Raw genomic sequence first — 19,948 nt, 5'->3', positions numbered from 1 at the left:
TAAAAATAGAAAATCCAGCAACCACATTACTCATACTAACTAGAAAGCTGCCTCTGACACTGTTATTATGGCTTTGTTAAAGAGAGAAAATTACATGAGAACAAGAAAACCAGGTTAAAGTATTTCCTTACAGACAGGACCTTCAGTTCTCAAAGTCTCTGAGAAATGTTTTCCTGGGGCCTATAGGCAAGAAATACACAATAAACTGAAGATGACCTCTGGACAGAAAATGCATACCAACTGATACCCCATTCTCTTATTTGGGGACCTTATGAATAATGGTCTACTATAGCCATGTAAGACACTCCTTTGTTGAAATGCAAAACTGTTCTACTCTCCAATCCCCAAGTCTACAGTGACTGACTGAGAGAGGGAGAGAGAACACAACAGCTTACTCAGTGCCACCAATCAATGAAAACACTTTCTAGGTAGCAACAGGACCTCAGTGGTGGGTTTCTAAAACAACTGTTCATAAAGCCACTAGCCAGTGATTGGCCTTTTTGAGGGTTATTAGCAACAAATGCCATGTCTGTAAACCAAAAGAATCACCAGTCATTCCCCCTTAGAAAGGGATGTGATGCGGGGTGCCCAGCTGGCTCAGTCAGTAGAGCATGTGATTCCTGATCTCGGGGTTGTGAGTTTGAGTCCCAAGTTGGGTGTAGAGATTACTTAAAAATAAAAGCTTAAAAAATATTTTAAAAATAAACTAATTTAAAAAAAAGAAAAAGAAAGGGATGTGAGGCAAATTATCAGCTGAATCCAGAAGAGCTTCTGAGCAACAGGCTCAGGCCTGATCTAACACACTCACCTAAACTACAGCTCAGTGCTGCTCATCTAACTGAAATGCAACTCTCCCCCATAAACTTGTTCACACCTCTTCCCAACACAGCATTCTTCCTGTACGGAAAAATCTTGTTCCATCCTTTCTGCTATGTAACAATATCTCTCTTCTTCCTTAAGAATCTCTTCTTTCAACAGGTCTTCCTAGAGTAATTCAATTTGGCAGTGGTCACTTTAATTCTACTAGCAAATGTATTGGCCCACATTCTATTTTCCAATTGCTGCTGGCATTACTTATAAGACTATCATACATGAATCAAATAAGTGTATCTTTATTTATGTTTGTCCCATCTGTATGGATTTAGCAAAAGCTTCCAGAAACCCACGCAGATGCTCATCTCACTTTCTACTTTTTCACAGTCCTTTATGATTTCACATACGAGAATGTGAAATGTAGGTCACTCAAAAGAAACAGATGGCAGACTGGGGCTGGGTCTTGAGAGCCTTCCTATGACTCTTTGCTACAGTCATAATAGATTTCAGTTCTTGTGCAAGCCCCTCTCATCCTCTACCTGTCCCTTTTGTCAAATTGGGGGAAATATTAGAAAAAGACATCGTAGCTCAAATAAACTATATAGACAAGTTGAAGAATCAAAAAGTTTCTGGTGATCTGGAAAATGGATTTACTTAAAGAATATTTACTAAGCTCTACTATGAATTTATTTTTTAAAAACAATTTTTTTAAGTTTTATTTATTTATTTTGAGAGAGAGGGTGAGAGAGAGAGCAGAAGACGAGCAGACAGAGAATCTCAAGCAGGCTCCACACTGTCAGCAAAGAGTCTGATGCAGGGCTCGAATTCACGAACCTCAGTTGAAATCAAGAGTTGGATGCTCAACCAATTGAGCCAACCAGGCGCCCCTCTACTATGAATTTAACAAATTACTTCCCTTTATTCTCCAAACTCCAGTAAGAAGGTATCAGAAAAATGAGGCTTATGGAAATTATGTATTTTTTGCAAAGCTAGAGAGTAAATTGATGGTAGAATTGAGGTCTAAACCCAAAGCTCAGGAGCCTTCCACTTCAAATTCAACAAGGAGCATGTCAAAGTGTTGCTCTGGAGACCATATGGTTTAATCAGTGCCATCAGAGAGAATATCCATTTCAAGTAAATCTGAACTGGTTCTTATCAAATGGTGAATGGCCAGAGAGCTGTGGGCTCACTTTTTATTCCTCCTGGGGAACACAAAAACCCTCTCTCCATGTCCCACAGACACAAATTCTATTCTACCCGTCACTGCATTCCATCCTAGAGTTTGGTGAGGTATCTATTTCTACTTTGCAAGGGTAAAGGGAGGAATATTTTTATTTTAACTCTGAGCACAAAACATCAAGCTACGTCCTTGGATATAAGGTGTTTATTTTCATTGCTGTTCAAATAGTTAGAGCTTTGGCAAAGGATTCAAAATCCCTGTATTCCACTTCCAGCTTTGACCCTGCATGAGGCCTTCAGCCACGATAACTTTAAAACCAGGGATAACTGTCTCTGAAACTATCTCTCTAATAGGGAGGCTAAGAGAATTGCTGGGATAACATCTGTAGAGTAGTCCAAGCACTCTAGAAAACAGACACTATAAATATAGAACATTGCCCTGAACCATCTACCTTTTGTATATCCCTGCCAAAGACAGGGGGATCTTGATCATTCACACCTGTAATCTTTCTCTTCTGAAAAAGATTCTCATATTATTGACATAATGCAAGGACACCTTACATTATGGTGGTGATAAACCAGTCTTCAGTTGGGAGTCAAATAATCCTTCCTCTGGGTCACTACTATGGGTAATCTGTATATTCTTACAATTCTGATCATGCAACCTGCATGATTTGCTTACGGCTGCTTTGTCCTTTAGAGTGAAAGCTTCCTGAGAGATCTCTTGTGTACTCAGCAAATGTAATTAATCAGTAAAATTTGCTATTTGACTCTTGCTATCGAGTCTATTGCTATTCGTTTACTACCTAAACGAATTTAAACCTAGATCCATTCTTCTTTCTGCTCCAGAAATTTCTTAAAAGTCTGTGAGGTCAGGTAATATCCATAAGAAAGGGTGTCTATTTTGAGTAAGTTTTGCTTTATGTAGTGGGGTGAAAGCCCAGATACTCTAATCATTTTAATAAATTCATTAAGTAGTCATTCATTCTGTGCCTGGTGCTTAGAAGTATACTGGAAGAGCTGATAAAATAAGAGAAATGCAAGGATAATAAAATGATAGTCATTAATGGAATAAGTCATTACTTGAAAACTTAAAAGAAGAAAAAGCACAAATACATATTCACACATTCAAAATGTAGTACCAGTTAATATTAATTAGAGTGTTGTGGGCTAGTTACTGCACTAAGTACTTTTTAAACATCATTTCATTTAACCTTTATAAATGAAGAAACTTAAGTTCAAATACATTAAACGACCTACCTTAGGTAACAAAGCCATCAAAAGTTGAATCCAAGATTCACACCCAAGTCTGCCCCAAGTCACTATACTTCCTGCTCTTATTTGTAATCAAGTATGTATTACATATGTACCTATATGCAGGTTTGTGTGTGTAGGTACGTATGTGTGTATGTCTTATTTACAACTGAATAGTAGCTACTCTTTTGCCTATCTGGGAAGGCATTCTAAGAGACACAATGAAATTAAAAAAAAAAAAATCCAGGATTTAAGGCTGCTTTATACATAAAGGTCTAAAATGGCCACGTTGGCAAGAGTCTATATCATCATCTTTTTTATCATTATGCTAATCGTTAACATTTACTGGATACTTAGCAAGTGGCACTACTAAATGCTTTATATGCATCATCTTGTTTTATCATCACAGTAAACCCACGAGGTACTAACAGTATCCCTGCTTTCCAGGTGAGAGAAACAAGGCTTAGGCAGATAAAGATACAGGCCTGTTTTCACACATTGAGTAAGAAATGGAGCTAGAATTCAAACCCATGAACCCGCTTTAATACACTAGTCTGCTGTCCCAAGCTTTCCTTGTCCAATGTATAAAAAGAAGGTAGAATTATGGCTATCCTACCACACCTGAGTGGGGCACTGATTTGTGCTCATCCTCCGTGGTGCACACACACAGCTGGGAAGTGGCTACTCAGTCTGAGACTATGTGTCCTAACTCCCTCAGGCACTTGGCCCCAGTTAGATGTAAGCTCCAATGAGTAACATGTGGAAGAAGTGGCCCACTGTGCTTTCAAACCTGGTCCATGAAAACCTCCCACACAGAACCTCCACCTGGATGAGGAGTCTGAGGCCCCAGAGAATAGCAGAGGCATAAAATGGCAGAGGCCCTAAGTTTGGGGAAATCAAATCACCTCTGGGAGGAAAACATTCACCAACCAGGAATGCTGACTGGTCTTGCTGAGAGAGAGAAACAAACTCCTGTTGTTAAGGCCACTAGTATTTCAGGGTTTATTTATTAAAACAACTAGCATTTATCCTATTAACGAAAGCCTTAAATGTATTTATCTTTTTCTAAGCATTCGATATCTGCAGGGAAACAGGTTTGACACCTGATATTTCCCTGTTGTTATTGATCAGAATTAGGTTTATACATACATAGAAGTGAAAAAACCAACTTGAGTAGGCCTTTACAACATGTTTTCATCTACATCATTTCACCTTTTGCCATTCAAGAGCAAGAGGGTGTAAGGGGTTATCTCAGTTTTAAAGATGAAGAAACTACGGCTGAGAATGGCAAATTTTCCACACTCACATACATATATTGGACTTTAGCCCAATCTTCTTACTCAATGCCCAGTGTCCCCTTTTGCCATTCAACTTGATATCCTTTTATGGACCCAGAAAAGAGCTATTTCTTGTCTGCTCTGCCCCATGCACATGATATAGTTGAAATCTTATTGATTAGGTTTTTTAATACTTTCAAAAGGCATGTACTCCTGGAAAGATAAGCCAAAGAGCAGAATTTACAATAAAGCATTAATGATAAATATCAGATTTAGAGAAAAGCTGGGGTCATGGGAAAAAAAAAAAACTGGGGAAAGTAACCTAAAAGCAGGTGGAATATTAAGAAATGCCCAAGAAAAAGAACACAAAAGAGGAACCAATTTCACTAAGGTCAGGTGGATAATATCTGTCACTGAATGCAAGAGTCATCTTAACTACCTCTTAGTTCAAGATTCTCAGGCCTTCTCAGTTCCCTAATCCATGCTACTCTGATGCTACAAGGCTCTCACATATGACATTCTGGAAAGACAGCTTGATAGTCTTAAAACAACAACAACAAAAACAAGTAACTCCACATAGAATCAGAGACCTGAGTTCAAATCAGATTTCAAAATTTTCTCCCTCTGATATTTTGGAAGATTATGTGCCAGCCTGGGTGCTTGGAGCTGGGTTACAGTGATAAATAAGAGATAAGTGGTTCTTATCCTTGGAAGCTTGGAGTGCATTAACCGTGCCAGTTAACAGCTTCTGTGATCATGGAAAAGTCAGTCAATCCCTATGAATTTCATCTACTCCAAATGTTAATTCACTGGCAATATCTACAAGAGAATGGTAGAAGAGGATTCAAAGAGCTAAAGTATGTGAACTTGCTCTGCAAAGGGCTGTTTAAATACAAGTGTTTGCTGAGTAGTGATGTTTTCTAACACATGGATACCACAGAACACTTAATTCTACACCAACCACTAGCTAGAGGGTGTGGGAGCCTTTGTTTCTCTTCCCATCCACCCTCAGGAGCGCATCTGTTGTTACAGCATTTGGTACCTGGGAAACCTGAGGAAAGGCTAAAGACCCTTGGACCAACTGAAGTTACTGCATATTCCATGAGTTCCATGGTGAAACATCACGCTATACCAAGTTAAGCAGATTTTTTTTACCCATTCATTTAACAAATATTTATTGAGTGCCCTGCCTCTGTGGCATTCCCTAGTGAGGAAGTCAAGAAAAAAACCATTTTAACAGTTGACTTAATTGATTGATTTTAAATTGGACTGGAGCTTGAGGGAAACAGTCCTGAGGTAGAGCCACACGAGAAAAGACTTACACTGCTTAACCTGGATGGAAAAGGCCTTTGTGAAAAAGTAGGACTTTGGCTGACACCTAAAGAACAAGTAATTGCCCATGTGGAGAGAGGAGTAGGGGAGTCCAGGCAGAAGAATCCTTATACGTGAATGCCTCAAGTTGAGGAAGAGTTCTAATAAGCTTGATTGGAAAAGGCTCGGAAGTGAAGAAGGTTGGTGGAAATCTACTTACCTACTCCCAAAGCCACTTATTCCAGAACTTCTCACAGCCTCTATTATGCTAAGGTGTACCCTGAGGCTCTATCAGAAAGATCCTGAGTATAGTTGCTGCCAAATCTAAAGTTAGACCTCTGGAAGACTAGTGCCTCCAGAATACTCTGGGAAATATTCTCCTAAAGTATTGATGGTTCTATTAGTTCTGATTGTTTCAAGACACAGGTGATTTGAAATGTGCATCACTACTCGCCCTCTCACAAGGCTGCTGACACCTTAGCTAATTATTCGAAGTGTCTGATATGGTTCTCTGAATTCTGGCAGGACTCATTTGCAAAGCAAGAGATTTCCACAGATGGGCTGCAAGTCAGTTACAAGTTCAAACAGAAAAATGACTGGGTGAACACCTGATTTTTAAATGATTAAATTCAACGATGATGATCACGTATATTCTTTGTATCCTAGGTCAAAGACAGGGAAAATGGGGAAAGAGCAGGACACTGCTTTTATTTACTGTCAATATATGTGCCATGAGATATAGACTTGAAAAAAGAATTATTCTTTGGCAGCAGAAAAAACATCTTATGGTCCTTCATATTTAGATTTTAGCATCTAATTGCCTATTTCCTTTTTCTGCTATTTTGTGGAAAAATGCCTAAAATCTACCTCACTTTTTCTGTACTTTATGAATGAACACTCTAATTGCTACACAGGAGAGTCTGAGGTTTTCTGCCTTTAAGGTTTACCTGGATTCTTAAGTCATTGTGGTCCAAGTTATGCTATACATATCACACCTTGCTGTCTCGCTTATGAATTACATGGATAATTATATAAGTTAAAAGTAGTTTTTATCAAAACAGCACAGGATTCTTGAAAGATGTTGCTAGTCTTCTAAGTGAATCTGTGGCATCACTATCATCTCCCTTTTTCTTTTAATAATCTCTTCATATACACTTGTAAATGATAGTTTTGAACAGTCTATTCCTCTTTTCCCCCACATCCAAAAATTCAAAATCAGATCAGACACCTGCTATTCTTCCACATTCAAAACTATCTCTGAAACCAGCAGTAGCTGTATATACATAAGGGATGTAGGTTTAGGCCCAGGGAGAGTTAAATTAATATCCTGGCTTCACCAGTTCAACTTACTGTACATCTTCATTTCCCCAGTAACACAATCTATACCCAACTGCTAACCAAGTCAATATGTGGTAAGACTAACAGCCACCCTAACTTGCCTTGATAATTATTCTCCTTTAACTGACATAATATTCAATATACTGTTGTTGAGAGCAATAATGCTAAAATTGATGCCTTGAGGGCTACAAGACAATTGAGTTTTAGCCAGATAAAATGACTTGTACACTAACAGTGCATTATAAGATTCCACAAACTTTGGACACACATTTTATAGTCTACTTGCATAAAAATGTTACATATAATTATATTCAAAGTCATTTGTGTATACCTGATCATTACTACCTATAATTTTTAAAATATTGGCCAATAACCAAATCACATTGCTGTAGAGGAAAACAGTTTATTTCTATAAGCCTAACTCTTGTTTTTTTTAGTGTTTTTTCAAGCAAAATGAGCATTTCTCACTACATAGTTTTGGATCCTTCAACCTTTTGATTTTTCCCTAAACCAAGAACTGTTTTCATAAGAAGCAGATGATAAAAACTGAGTAACAAAAAGCATCATTTAAATAAAATCTATATTATATCAATCCTATCAATAAAGCAAGATAGAAACTAAACCTAGTGTTCTTCTAGTGGAAAAATCATCTATGATTTTCTCAAAATGTCAATTCTAGGCTCTGAAAGGAGAAACAGACTATATTAAGTTTAAGATTTTGTCAAAATCTGTATTAAATTAATAAAAATTAATTATAACTTAAGTATCATAATAAATGACAGAATTCTTTTTTATTTTTGACAGAATTCTTTAAGTGTAACATTTCACTCCCAAATAAGAGACTTTATAAATTTCAGTACACAGTTTTGCCGAATTTTCCTCTCATACTTAATTTCTCTTGTAATTTTGTATTGTTAAAACCTGGGCCCCCATACAAAAAGAAACATGAAGTATATTTCAAAGCACATTTTCAATGTGTGCCTTAGAGATATGCTAAAATGGAGAAAAATTAACACCTAAATACTAATTTCCAGGAAAACAAAGAATAGGTACTGGTCAAGGCAAAACATTAGGACCATATCACAGAACATCCAGCAGGTTCTATATTTATTGTCATCAAAATGCTATAGTGAACTGGGTTAAGAGGGCAAATAATCAGTCATTCACATATCTGTCTGGACAGGAAGATACTGTGCTCCAAATGTCTTAGGTAAAACTATACACATAGAACTGAAATACAGCGTTGATGGTATTACAGTAAAGATGGTACTAGATTGGGGCATACTACCTCAGGTTTTGAATAAAGAGTGCTTAGCCAAGCTAACACTTCTGTTCAAAAATGTGCAAGAGTTTTGTTCCTTTCTGTAGAGTAAGAGCTATCCCAAATGGATATTAATAATCATGTTGTAGAAATGACTGTAGAAAGATGTGGTACCATATGTATCTCCAGGCCAGGATAAGCAGGGATTGTGAAACTGGTTCCGTGCTTTATTTTTCCTGGCCCCTTCCTCCTGGACCTCATGCCCCCTCATGTCCCCTGACCACCCAGCACTTAACTTTCCACTCACCCCACTGAAATGGCCCCATCCTGAGGCAAATGAGATAATGCTTGTGAAGGTCTTTTATAAACTGAAAACGTAATATATAATTATTCCTATTATCATCATCATCTTGTCTTCTGAGGGCCAAATTCTCTGTGCCTTCCAAGTTGACATCTCACTAAACTAAGTAATGATTCAGTGCTAACCAAAGCAGTCACGGGAGCCGACAGGTATTCCACCTTCTGTCTCTCTCTACTTCCTGCCATCATACCTCTCTGCTCTCCTGCCCTTGCTAACACCTGGAGGTACCACATAGGAGAACGACAGGAATGTGTGTGTTTTTATGCCAGGTTAAAGCAAGGGGGAGATGTGAGGCTCCCCACTCATCACATACCAAGCTGGCAGCCAAGGGCTTGCACACAGCACAGGGCAATTCAGGGAATAAACGAGCCTGGCAGAGCCAAAAACAATTTTTTTTTTGAAGGGGTCAATTCTCCTGATATTATCCCCATAAGAAATTTCAAAAATCACTTCAGATTCTACCTTCTCCAATTGTGATCTCCTTTGGCAGGAGGGAGTACTTCTTCATCGTCCAGTGTAGTCTTTTTGGATCCTGGGGTCTCCCAACATGCTGTTTTCAACATTTACCCTTCAAGGGTCGTAGGAAGACAGATGGCCATAAAAACATTTCAGAGGCAAAGTACACAATGCAAAACGACTCATACTGCAAAAAATGACGAAAAAATGCAGGGAGGTTGGGGGCGGGGGTGGGAAGTGGAGGCTGCAGGCCTCTAGGAAAAGTCTAAAAAGACCCTTACCAGATTGGAAGTGCCACTGACACAAAGAAGGAGCTCAAGCTAGAAGAACAGGTGTTGTGAAAGCCACATCTATAACAATGTCTGTGTGTTTTGGAATATGAGGGTTTTCTAGTTATAAAAGCAGGGACTTTACAGAGGTTACAGTTCTTTTGACTCGGATGAAGAAGCAACAAATAGGGTACACAGACAACCCACCAAAAATCACCAAATGCACCAATTCAGTGCCAGCTAAAGCTCTATAAACCCAGATGAAATGTAATCTCAGATTTTCATATACCCATCACCCACCTCAAAGAGCCCTTCCTTTTAGTAGTGCTACAGTCAGACTTGTTGGAGAAGCAGGAAGCTCATGTTGTAGGGAGAGAGCACTGCATTTAAAAAGATGCAAACAAAGCAACACTAGGCAACAGGCCACTTTTTCCTTTTTAATATCCGCCACTGAGGCCCCATGCCAGCGTGCTGGGACACACTGTCTTCCCTCAGGTTCCCTGACAAGCCTGCCAAAAGGACCAGTTTCATCAGAAGAGGGTGCGCATGCCCAGGCCTGCAAGGGGCAGGAAAGAGACCAGGTTTGCAAGGGTTCTCCCTCAAGCCCTCCTAGAGCTGCCCAGACACGAGCTTCATCGTCCTCCCCCTACCTGAAGGATGTACCCCCGGACGTAGTCCCGCAGAGTCCAGCCCAGGCCGTGCAAGATGTGCAACACCTCCTCCTGCTTCAGGACACTGAAGAGACGGTCTAGAAGGATCTTTAGCCGCACAGGCACCGCTTGTGTCCCGTAGAGCATCAGGCTGCTGATGTCGAACACCACGTTGGACTGCACAATCTCCACCTGGGTGGGGTGGTATAGGTGCTGCGTGCTGAGCTTATCCAAGGCTGTGGTGGTCCCACCAAAGTTCCGGAAAGGGAAAGGACAGAGACAAAGAAAGTAGAAACAAGTCACTGGAAGTTATCAGGGCTCCATTTCTACAGATGGATCATAACCGCAGATGTTGAAGCAAAATTTTGCAATGTAAATAGTTCTCTCCCCACCCCCTTCCTATTTTGCTTTTTTTTCTTTTTTTGATGGTTTATAAATTGGAGACGACAGCAAATGCGAAACACATTTGACTTTTAGAAAGAGAGCCACTGAGAATGTTTCTAAATGACTGTGGCTGGCTCTAAAAACCTAATTAATTTGCTAATTGAACTATGGCTCAGCCCAAGTTACCATGGTGTCCTCCACCCCTCACCAAAGACAGACCAACAAACAATTCCCAACTCCTGCCATAAGAGCAGGCTCAACGGATACCAGTTTTCTGAATAAGATCAGAAATACCTGAACAGTTTAAAGAGGAAGAGGAACATGTTCTTTAGACTACAGGGGTAAAAGCCTAATATGAGGGAATAAGGAAAGTGTGACATCTGTGTAAAGGGCTAGTAATTTAACTCAAACGAAATTAGCGTGCAAGGATTATCCCAAGAAGTAGTTCTTTCAACTCTCCCTCTTGCTATTCACCTGTTAGACAGTTTAATGTTCCCTGGCATGTTCACACACAAGAAAATACAAATTGTAACTTAGTCCCTTTTTATTAACAGTTATGATAAGGGTTTAGAATCAGATGAAAAAGGGGAGGGGTGGGAAATGAGAAAAATCGAAGTTGAAGAATTTCTGTGTATTTCAGGAGTATTAGGTCAGTACAGAAAACAGGATGACCATTCTCGCAGTAAACACTTGAGGACTTTTTCTCTTCATATGTAGAAAGTTACATCTAGATCTAAAAGCCAAGATAAGGTCATACCTTCCAGTCCCCATCCTTATCTGAGTTCCTGGGAACGCTACTGCAGACAATGTAATTACATTTTCCTCAGTTTCTCTAATGTGAACAATTAAGATAACATTGTCTCATCTACAAGGCTCAAAGAGACACTGCAAAGATTGAGATAATGAAGGAGAGGTGCTTTGAACTGGTTAAGAGAACACAAAAGCCTTAGATCAACTGTCAGAATTATACACATATGACCTTCCAGAGATTAGAAAAGATAAACATGTGAGCCTGAAAGATGGTCATCTAAACTCATAAGTCAGGGAAATGGATACCAGACAACAACCAGGCTCAAATCATAACTACACCTGAGAGTGCCCAAGGTTTCTCCAAGTTCTAAACCAATGCCTGGCCTTTTTCTACCACTCTTCCCACCACCTGACCTCCTCACAGTATAGGTAACTGTATATGTGCACACTGAGCTACTCCTGTTTTAATATGCCAGTATTTCTGCATATTAATGCAGGTATTTAAAAGTACATGCACACACACACATTTTTTTTTTAAGTATTTCAAATGTATTTTTTCCAGGGTTCCTCCTCCACTCTCGTTTCCTCCTGACTTATGGTCACCAGAGAGTTCATGTACTCTTGATAAATTGCTTTCTTACATCCACAGTGTAAAGGCCCTTATCATTTACCCGCTGGCTTCATTCAACACATTTACTCCCAGGAATACTTTGTCAAAGAGTTCGGGTTTCCTCATACTTCATTTCTTGAAGCTGATTTGTCTGATCTTTCCTATTCTAGTGGTTAAGTCAACTTTGAATAAATAGCTTTAAAAATTAATTTAACGTTTGGGAAAGATAAGGGATTCACAAGCCTAGGGATTGAAGTCTTCTCTCACTCCACAGGGCATTTAGACTGCAAAAATGCAGGAATGAGGTATTATTATCCCTGTTCTTCTTCAAATACAGCTTTTCTACTCAGCCTTCTGATGAGTAAGCTGCTCTGCTTAAAGAATCCAGTGGCCAGGTCAGGGAAAATCTGCTCCTCTCCCCATTTCCCTTCATCAACCCTCCTGGCCTGCATCAAACACTTCTTCACCAAATACATTGCTATGACCACAAATATGAAACCAAGCGGGCTCAGTAGAGGGGAAAGTAAGATGACACTAAATCTCGATTTTTGTACCTATGTTTGGTACCTATAGCCATGCATTAAGTACATGCAGGTGTGTGTACTATGTGTGCAAGGGCTGGGTGGAAAGTTGTCACTCTCTCCCTCCTACTCTTCAAAAAAGGGCTGGCAGTTTAAGAAGTTGAAAAGGACTAAACTGTTGAGAAGTTGTTCAAAGAACTGAAAGAGCACAACTGGAAACATAAGGCAAAAACATTTCCCTAAAAATGCTTTTGAGAACATCAGAAAGTGAGAATAATATGATAAGGACATTACCTGATTCTTCTTCATAAATATGCCATATGTCAAAAAGTAAGAATACTACTATAAGCCACATAAATATGTGGTCAACAACATTTTCTGTAAAAGTCCAGACAGTAAATATTTTAGGTTTGTGGGTCATATGTTCTGTTTCACAAGTACTCACCTCTGCTGTTAAAGAGGAAGAGCAGACAAGCCTTAAATTAATGGCGTGCGGTGTTCTAATAAAACTTTATTTACACAAACATATGGAGCATGAAAGGGTGGGCCAGGTATTTAAAGAAAGTCAACAGTAGATAAGAGGAAAAACCTGAGAGTGTGATTTAAGCAGAAATTACCTAGGAGATGAGCCACAGATGAAGGCTTGAAAAATATTAAACTACCCAGCTTTCAGATGTCAACTACAAACTTCAGCTTAAACAGATCATCAAAGATTATTTATTATCTGTCAAATTTCTTGAATGTATCAAAATTTTCTGCTTTTGGATCATACCGAGTCACCAAGTTGTCAACCACTTTTGGGGATGTCTCCTAGGTGGGCAATGGGTAAGTGACAATTTTTTAAGTGTCATAATAACAATAAACTAAGAACTGGATGTCTGCCCAATGTCATGATCTTCCTGAATCTGACTGTGGAGAACTCAAGTCTGAGTCTTGGTGGGTTTAGGAACATGAGGTGGGCCAATGGGGATGAATGGGAGGTAAGGCAAGAACTTATTCATGAGAATAAGTGAAAAAAGTCACCTACCTTTACACTTGAAGCGTCTAACCATCTTAAATTATCCTGTACCAATGGTATTCCCCAAATTCCATTTCAAATGAAATCTTTTTTTTTCATATTTATTTATTTTTGAGAGACAGAGATAGAGGCAGTGAATGGGGGGAGGGGCAGAGAGAGAAGGGGAGAGAGAGAGAGGCCGGGGCGGGGGGGGGGGGGGGGGGGGAGGTGGTAGACAGAATCTGAAGTAGGCTCCAAGCTCAGAGCCGTCAGCACACAGCCTGGCACGGGGCTCAAACCCACAAACCACGAGATCATGACCTGAGCCAAAGTCAGATGCTTAACTGGTTGAGCCACCCAGGAACCCCTGAAATGAAATCTTAACAAAAACTGGATATAAAGATATATAAAACGAAAGCTACCCTTGGTGAAGCTGGAGTGCATGTGGATTAGAGAGCTTTCAATCATTTGTTCCTCTCTTCTTCCCTTCAACTTGTTTAAGCATTTCAGTTGGAACCCCTAGGGTTCCTGGAAGCACAGTTTTTAAAAAAGCACTTTTCTATACAATAAGATGTTATCAAATGCTTTGTCTGCTTTGCATCTACTCCCTTTCACTCTGGTACCAGAAACTGGATTTCCCTTTGGGGAGCCACTCTTCTCCTACACTCAGTACCAATTATTCCATCGACTAGAATGTTCCTTAAGCCAGGCCAGGAAAACCAGGACATCCCAGGCCCCTGGCCACAGCAACTGGTTTAAGAATGGGCAAGTGACCTAAGTCTGAAAGGTGAGATTGAATGTAGGATTTTACTTTGAACTCCTGGTAAGTCTTCCCTTTCCTAGATATTTGTAGCTAATACATATGCTTGAGAATGAGAATCATATAGAAGACAGCCTGCAAGATGGTCTGAGAAAGACCAACCACTGATAATACTGTTTGATATAGAAGATATGGATATGGCAGTGTTGAGGCTGGCACTATCCCCTGAAGTTTTCTGCCACATGAGCCAAAAAAAAAAAAAAAAAAAAACAACACCTCTCTCCACACACTCCCCTTATATGTCTGCTTGAAGTAGGATTCCATAATTTGTATCAAAAACTATTCCACTTTTGGGGGTACTTTTCCAGCTGGATACCATGTAATTTCAAAGCAGCTATCAATGGTTCAACTAGTTCCAGCCCAAATTTCTCCAATTCACAATTCCAATTGTAATTCACAATTTCTCCAATGACTGGAATAAAGGTATCCTTAACAATTTCATATCTTATACAAATTTACAAAGGGTAATCATCATCATTAATCATTAATCATCAGCATTATTAAATAAATTGTATGTGGGGGTGGGGGGCTAAGGGAAATGACCATGTAAGTACTAAGTAAATGTCAGGCATTCTAGGGGGTTACAATGATCTACTTTAATTCTTTAAAAAATAAAAAATCATACATTATTACTATTATTGGCTATTCAGAGATCACAGGCTCAATGAGGTTAAGTAACTGAACTAAGGTCACGTAGTTATTTCTCCCAAGAAAATTCTGTTTCCACCACATGTTCAGATAAACAGTCAATAAGTCTGGAAACTTGCAAATCTTCATCATGTTGGAAGTCCCTAACTCGCAGCAATCTGGGCTTCTTGCCCATCACTCTGCTGAAGCAAGCATTTCAAAGGTCACCAACACCTGCCTTACTATGAAATCCAATAGCTTTTTTCCTTCATTATTCTCCATGATCTCTTCACAGCAGCTGACCTTATTGATCACCACTCCTCCTATATTGCTCTTCTCCTTCATTCATGCATACATTCATTTATTCACCAGCACTTAATAACTTATCACCAAGGTAGGTGCTGCATGCAGATGCAAAAGTAATTTATGTTGTGGCCTCCACCTTCAAAAGTAGACAGATGCAATCAGTATAAATGCCAGAAAAGAGATTTGATAAAGTACTGTAGGATACAGAAGAGAGGGCAACTCTGCCAGGAAGGCATTGTCTTATATGACAACTAAGAATTCAGCAAGTGAGAGAGGAGGAGAGCAATCTAGGTTGCTCAAACATTATGTGCATCAGAAATCACCTCAAGGGCTTACGACAACACAGATTGCTGGACCACTGCCTCCAGAGTTTCTGATTGGGTCTGCGGTGGGGACCAAGGATTTGCATTTCTAATAAGTCTCTACAGGAGGCTGATGTTGCTGGCCAGGGACCACACTTTGAGAACCACTGATATGTGTCAGAGAATAGACTACCCAATGAATGTGTAATACTTGAGGCAAAATAGTTAGAGATAAGTACAAAAGAATCAGATGGGCAATCTATGGAGCCTTCGTACTAAAGGCCAAAGCTATGGAAAGTGTATGATATAATTTTATTTCTTGTTAACAGGACATAGAAATTACTAAATATTTTATAACATTAGAATGATTTATAATTTTAGATACAAAATTCTGACAAGGGCCTAGAAGTTTAACTAAAACAATAGTTGTCAGCTTGAGGGATATGGCGCATGGTCAGCAGTAACTAAACAGCCACTGATGAAGGTGCTGAGCAAACCTCAGCCACAGAGCCACAACACCCTCTGAGGAACAGTCGAGAGAGAGATGGTCAGGGTTAGTTTGAAAACGGATGACTCTGACATATACCATTACACATGCCACACCAAAAATCACAGACAGAGTTGGGTGAAGGGATGGGCTAGAGTCAAGTGTATAGAGTAGAACATGTTTGCAATACTCCACTGGGAGATGCCTTAACTTGGTGGACTTCAAACTATGATACCTACACGTGAGGTTAAGGCCTTCTGAGAAATATGCAGACATGGGGACTCAATTTCCAGACCCTGTAATCCTCTATTTAGTCTTTCCTAAAATTGATCCACCTGAGAACAGGCCTGTATGCACATACAGATTAGCCATTCACATTTCTCCTTTAAAAAACCGTACCCTTCCTTCTTTACAAAATAATGGTGTATCCTCTGACTGGCCTTATACGGCCGTGCTGACTCAGTGTGGAAAACTCTCATGGGTGCTGAAATAAATAAGGCTTTGTGAAAGCCTCCTTTAATGATTAATAAAAGCACCAAGAACCTGGAAGGGGTGTTCTTCTCCTGATTATACCTATATGGGTAAAGGGTAGCTAGAACTTGATATGTGGGTCTATGTTGGAATATTCAGAATTCAGATAGAATGTAAAATGGGACAGGAGTAATGCACTCACCTCTAGCATTCCTACCTATTTGAATAACGAATCACTCTTTAGAAAATATCCTGTAAGAGCAAAGCCAAAGTGTCCAATACTGAAAATGGCTTTTGCGTCCCAACATATTAAAAGTTAAACCATTCTTTTCAATTAATCCTGACACTCATCCCTAAAAGTAGCAATCATCACCTGGAAGAAAAGGCTCTGAGTATATGAATACTTGTAAATTCAGTAAATTCAGTTTGAATATTTCCTAGACCTACAAAATTTATAAGACACATTAGATAAAACACGAGATTTGAAATTTTGCATGATTTCTTTCAGAAACTATGCTGATCACTTAATAAGGTATTATTTAATCAAATAATATCAAAATATTTCAGTTATGGTTATTCATCATTTTCATCTTATTTTTTTATAAAATTTTGAATATTTTGCACATCCTATTAATAAAAGTAAAATTAACATAAATTATGATCTAAATGCTAAAGCACTTACTTTTTAGCAGTACGTAACTTCTTTCATAAATACACAAAAAGTTTGGCCATGAGATCTAGGCAAATTAATACATTTTTTTATAATACGTGACTCTTAACCTAATTTGTTCTTAGAATCCAACACTATATTGTGATACACACATGGAACCCCATTATCAAAGTAAGACCATGACTTTTTATTCATGACTTCTAATATATTTTTCACTTCATAAAAACCTTAGGTTTATATTATATTACATCATAACTAATTAATAAGAAATAGCGTTTCTATTGTAAAGTGAATAATTTTATTAGCTCCACATTTTATTCTAGACTGTTTTAGTAATCTACTCTATGAAATCCAGTCTACAACATATTGATTTTTTAATAATTTTGTCAAAATGCATATTAATATATTCACTTTATTTGAATTGAAATGTGAGTTCAATTGTTTCCAATGAAAATTAAATTAGATTTGGCAGCATGATTTGACCATGAGCACTGGTGAAAATTTTCAGTCAAGATAACTAAATCTGCAATGACAGAAGTATCTCTTTTCAAAAAAAAAAGCATATTGCAGAAACTATTTGAACTAATATAGTATTTTTATTTCCTCAATCTTTTCTGTGTATACTAGAATAAATAATATGCCTCTAAATGAAAGACTAATAGCTAAATTTATAAATAGGCATTAATAGGTTTAAAATTTCCAGAAACTGAATTGGTGAATAACTATGACAACATCTAGGTAATAAGGTATGTGATTTTCATTTCTTTCCTTTTAACAGAACTAATTGATCATTGTGTAGTTTGGGGCATGTAATTTGAAATGACTTCTAAGAACTGAATGATGATGGAATAAAGTTGCTAATCCCACCTATTAATGTGAGCAAGTATCTCAGTAGTAGTATCTGCAGAACGGAGGAATGATAGTGCACCTTTTTCTCTTTCTTACACGAAGTATTATTCATTTCCTGATATATGAACTAATCTGGGAAGAAAAAAATTATAGCCCCATCCATTTTATTTCTAACAAAAATCCATTTTATGCTTAATAAATTAATAAATTATAAATTTTGGATTTTATCATCTTGATCAAATTAAACAATAAAATTTCTATTTACATTGTTTTCTTAATTCTTGTGGCTGGCATGTATAAGTTGAATGATATAAGACTTATCAGCGAACATATGATTGCATTTATAGTAAGGTAATTTGGGGACAGTGAACTGGAAACAAGAGTTAAGGAGATAAAAAAAATAATAATGACTTAAAACAATGATTTAAAATTCCCAGTGTTAAAAAAAAAAAAAAAAGATCATTGTCCTCCCAATAAGGGACAGTTTCTTAAGGACAGATTCCAAAGGTTCAAATCTGAGCTCTGTTACCTATTTGCTGTATGACCTTGGCAAGTTACTTAGTATATGAAAATGTTAGGATGGCTCTTCATTTTCAAAACTCTTTTTACTGGCAAGCAAGCCAAAAGCTTGAAGACCACTACCTTAACTCAAGGAAGCAAGGAAGGAAGAACACAGAACCAAGACCAAGCTAAAAAGTGTGGGGAAGAAAACAGATGCTTACAGAGATGATGAGACACAGATACAGGATGACTAAGATTTTCTAGTTTGGGGTGTAGAAGGGAAATCAATAGAGATGCCCGGAAGCATCAGGACTCTAGAGGAGCTGCCTCTGCAGCTGCCTAAGATGAGCTGCCTCTAGGAATCCAACCACTCTTACTCTACGCATGTGAATCCTAACCTACCCAAGCTCCATGTCCTCAACTGTAAACATGTACTTGACCCTTAGTGCTGTGAAAAGTAGAACTAAGGAAACTAGGCTTGAAACAAACCTTTGTGTTACTGTTGTTATTTTCTGATTAGATATGTCTAAAGTACTCATTGAAAAAACGCTGTAAATGAAAGACAACAATAAAACAATCATCTATAATCCCATCATCCAACAACTGCTAATGTCCACATGTTGATATAGTTACATCTACTTTTTTCATATAGTTGAGGTCCACACCATGGATACAAATTTCTATCTTGCTGGTGGTTTTTTTCTAACTGAACATTATATATAGCAAAAACATACAAAATTATCTCAAGCTACTTAGTACACATAACTTTTTTCACCACAGTTTCTCCTGGATCAATTCCTCCTCTCTGGCCTAACTTCTGCCACTTTAGCACAGACTTTTAGACTCTCACACCTCCATTACTGCAAGTAACCCCTGATGGTCTGGTCTATCTCTTTTCTCTCTGGCCTAAATACAACCCACAAGTCGCTCTTTTCTACCTTACTCCCCCTTTACACAAAGTCCTTAACCTGGGTCAGAAAACCTTGGCCAGATCAATTTACTATCCATCCTAGTAACTGACACAGGCCTCTGTTCCAACCGCAATGAGCTATACACTACCTTTCAAACATTCCTAGCACTTTAGTATTTGGTCACTCAATGAATATTTCTAGGCACTATGCTAAGTTTTAGAGATTTAGTGGAGAACAAAACAGGTATGATTCAAGCCACCTTGAAGTTAATAGGCTACTGAGGAAAACAGACATCTTAAACATACTCATTAATGCACAGAATTACAAACTGGGTATGCAACATGAGAACATAATTTAAATGGGTAACAAATTAATTGGCTCTTCTAGGCAAAGCCAATTCTGCTAGCACATGAGAAAGAGTAGCAGAATAATACAGGATGAGGCTGGAGACACAAGCAAGGTTCCATCTGCTAAACTACATTAAAATTTTTTTTTGTTTTCAATGCTGTTCCTTAACTGCCTTTCCTCCCTCTTACTTACCTTTCTGACTAAATTTTTCTTTTAGCTTCAAGT

At 38.4% G+C, this 19,948-nt stretch overlaps 1 protein-coding gene across 11 annotated transcripts in view; it reads right to left on the bottom strand.

Moving 5' to 3' along the window:
* BNC2 (basonuclin 2) overlaps nucleotides 1-19,948 on the bottom strand; it is a 428,416-nt gene that overhangs the window by 115,492 nt on the left and 292,976 nt on the right. For 9 of the 11 annotated variants that reach the window (XM_047831334.1, XM_047831336.1, XM_047831337.1 and 6 more), the window contains one exon: nucleotides 10,170-10,405. The exons of the other annotated variants lie outside the window; for them this stretch is intronic. In XM_047831334.1, coding sequence (XP_047687290.1) covers nucleotides 10,170-10,405 — 236 coding nt within the window. The remainder of the gene's footprint in view (nucleotides 1-10,169; nucleotides 10,406-19,948) is intronic. 11 annotated transcript variants of the gene reach the window in all.

Source organism: Prionailurus viverrinus, chromosome D4 (genome assembly GCF_022837055.1).
Source record: "Prionailurus viverrinus isolate Anna chromosome D4, UM_Priviv_1.0, whole genome shotgun sequence".
NCBI lineage: Eukaryota > Metazoa > Chordata > Mammalia > Carnivora > Felidae > Prionailurus > Prionailurus viverrinus.
This window is presented reverse-complemented; position numbering and strand designations above follow the sequence as displayed.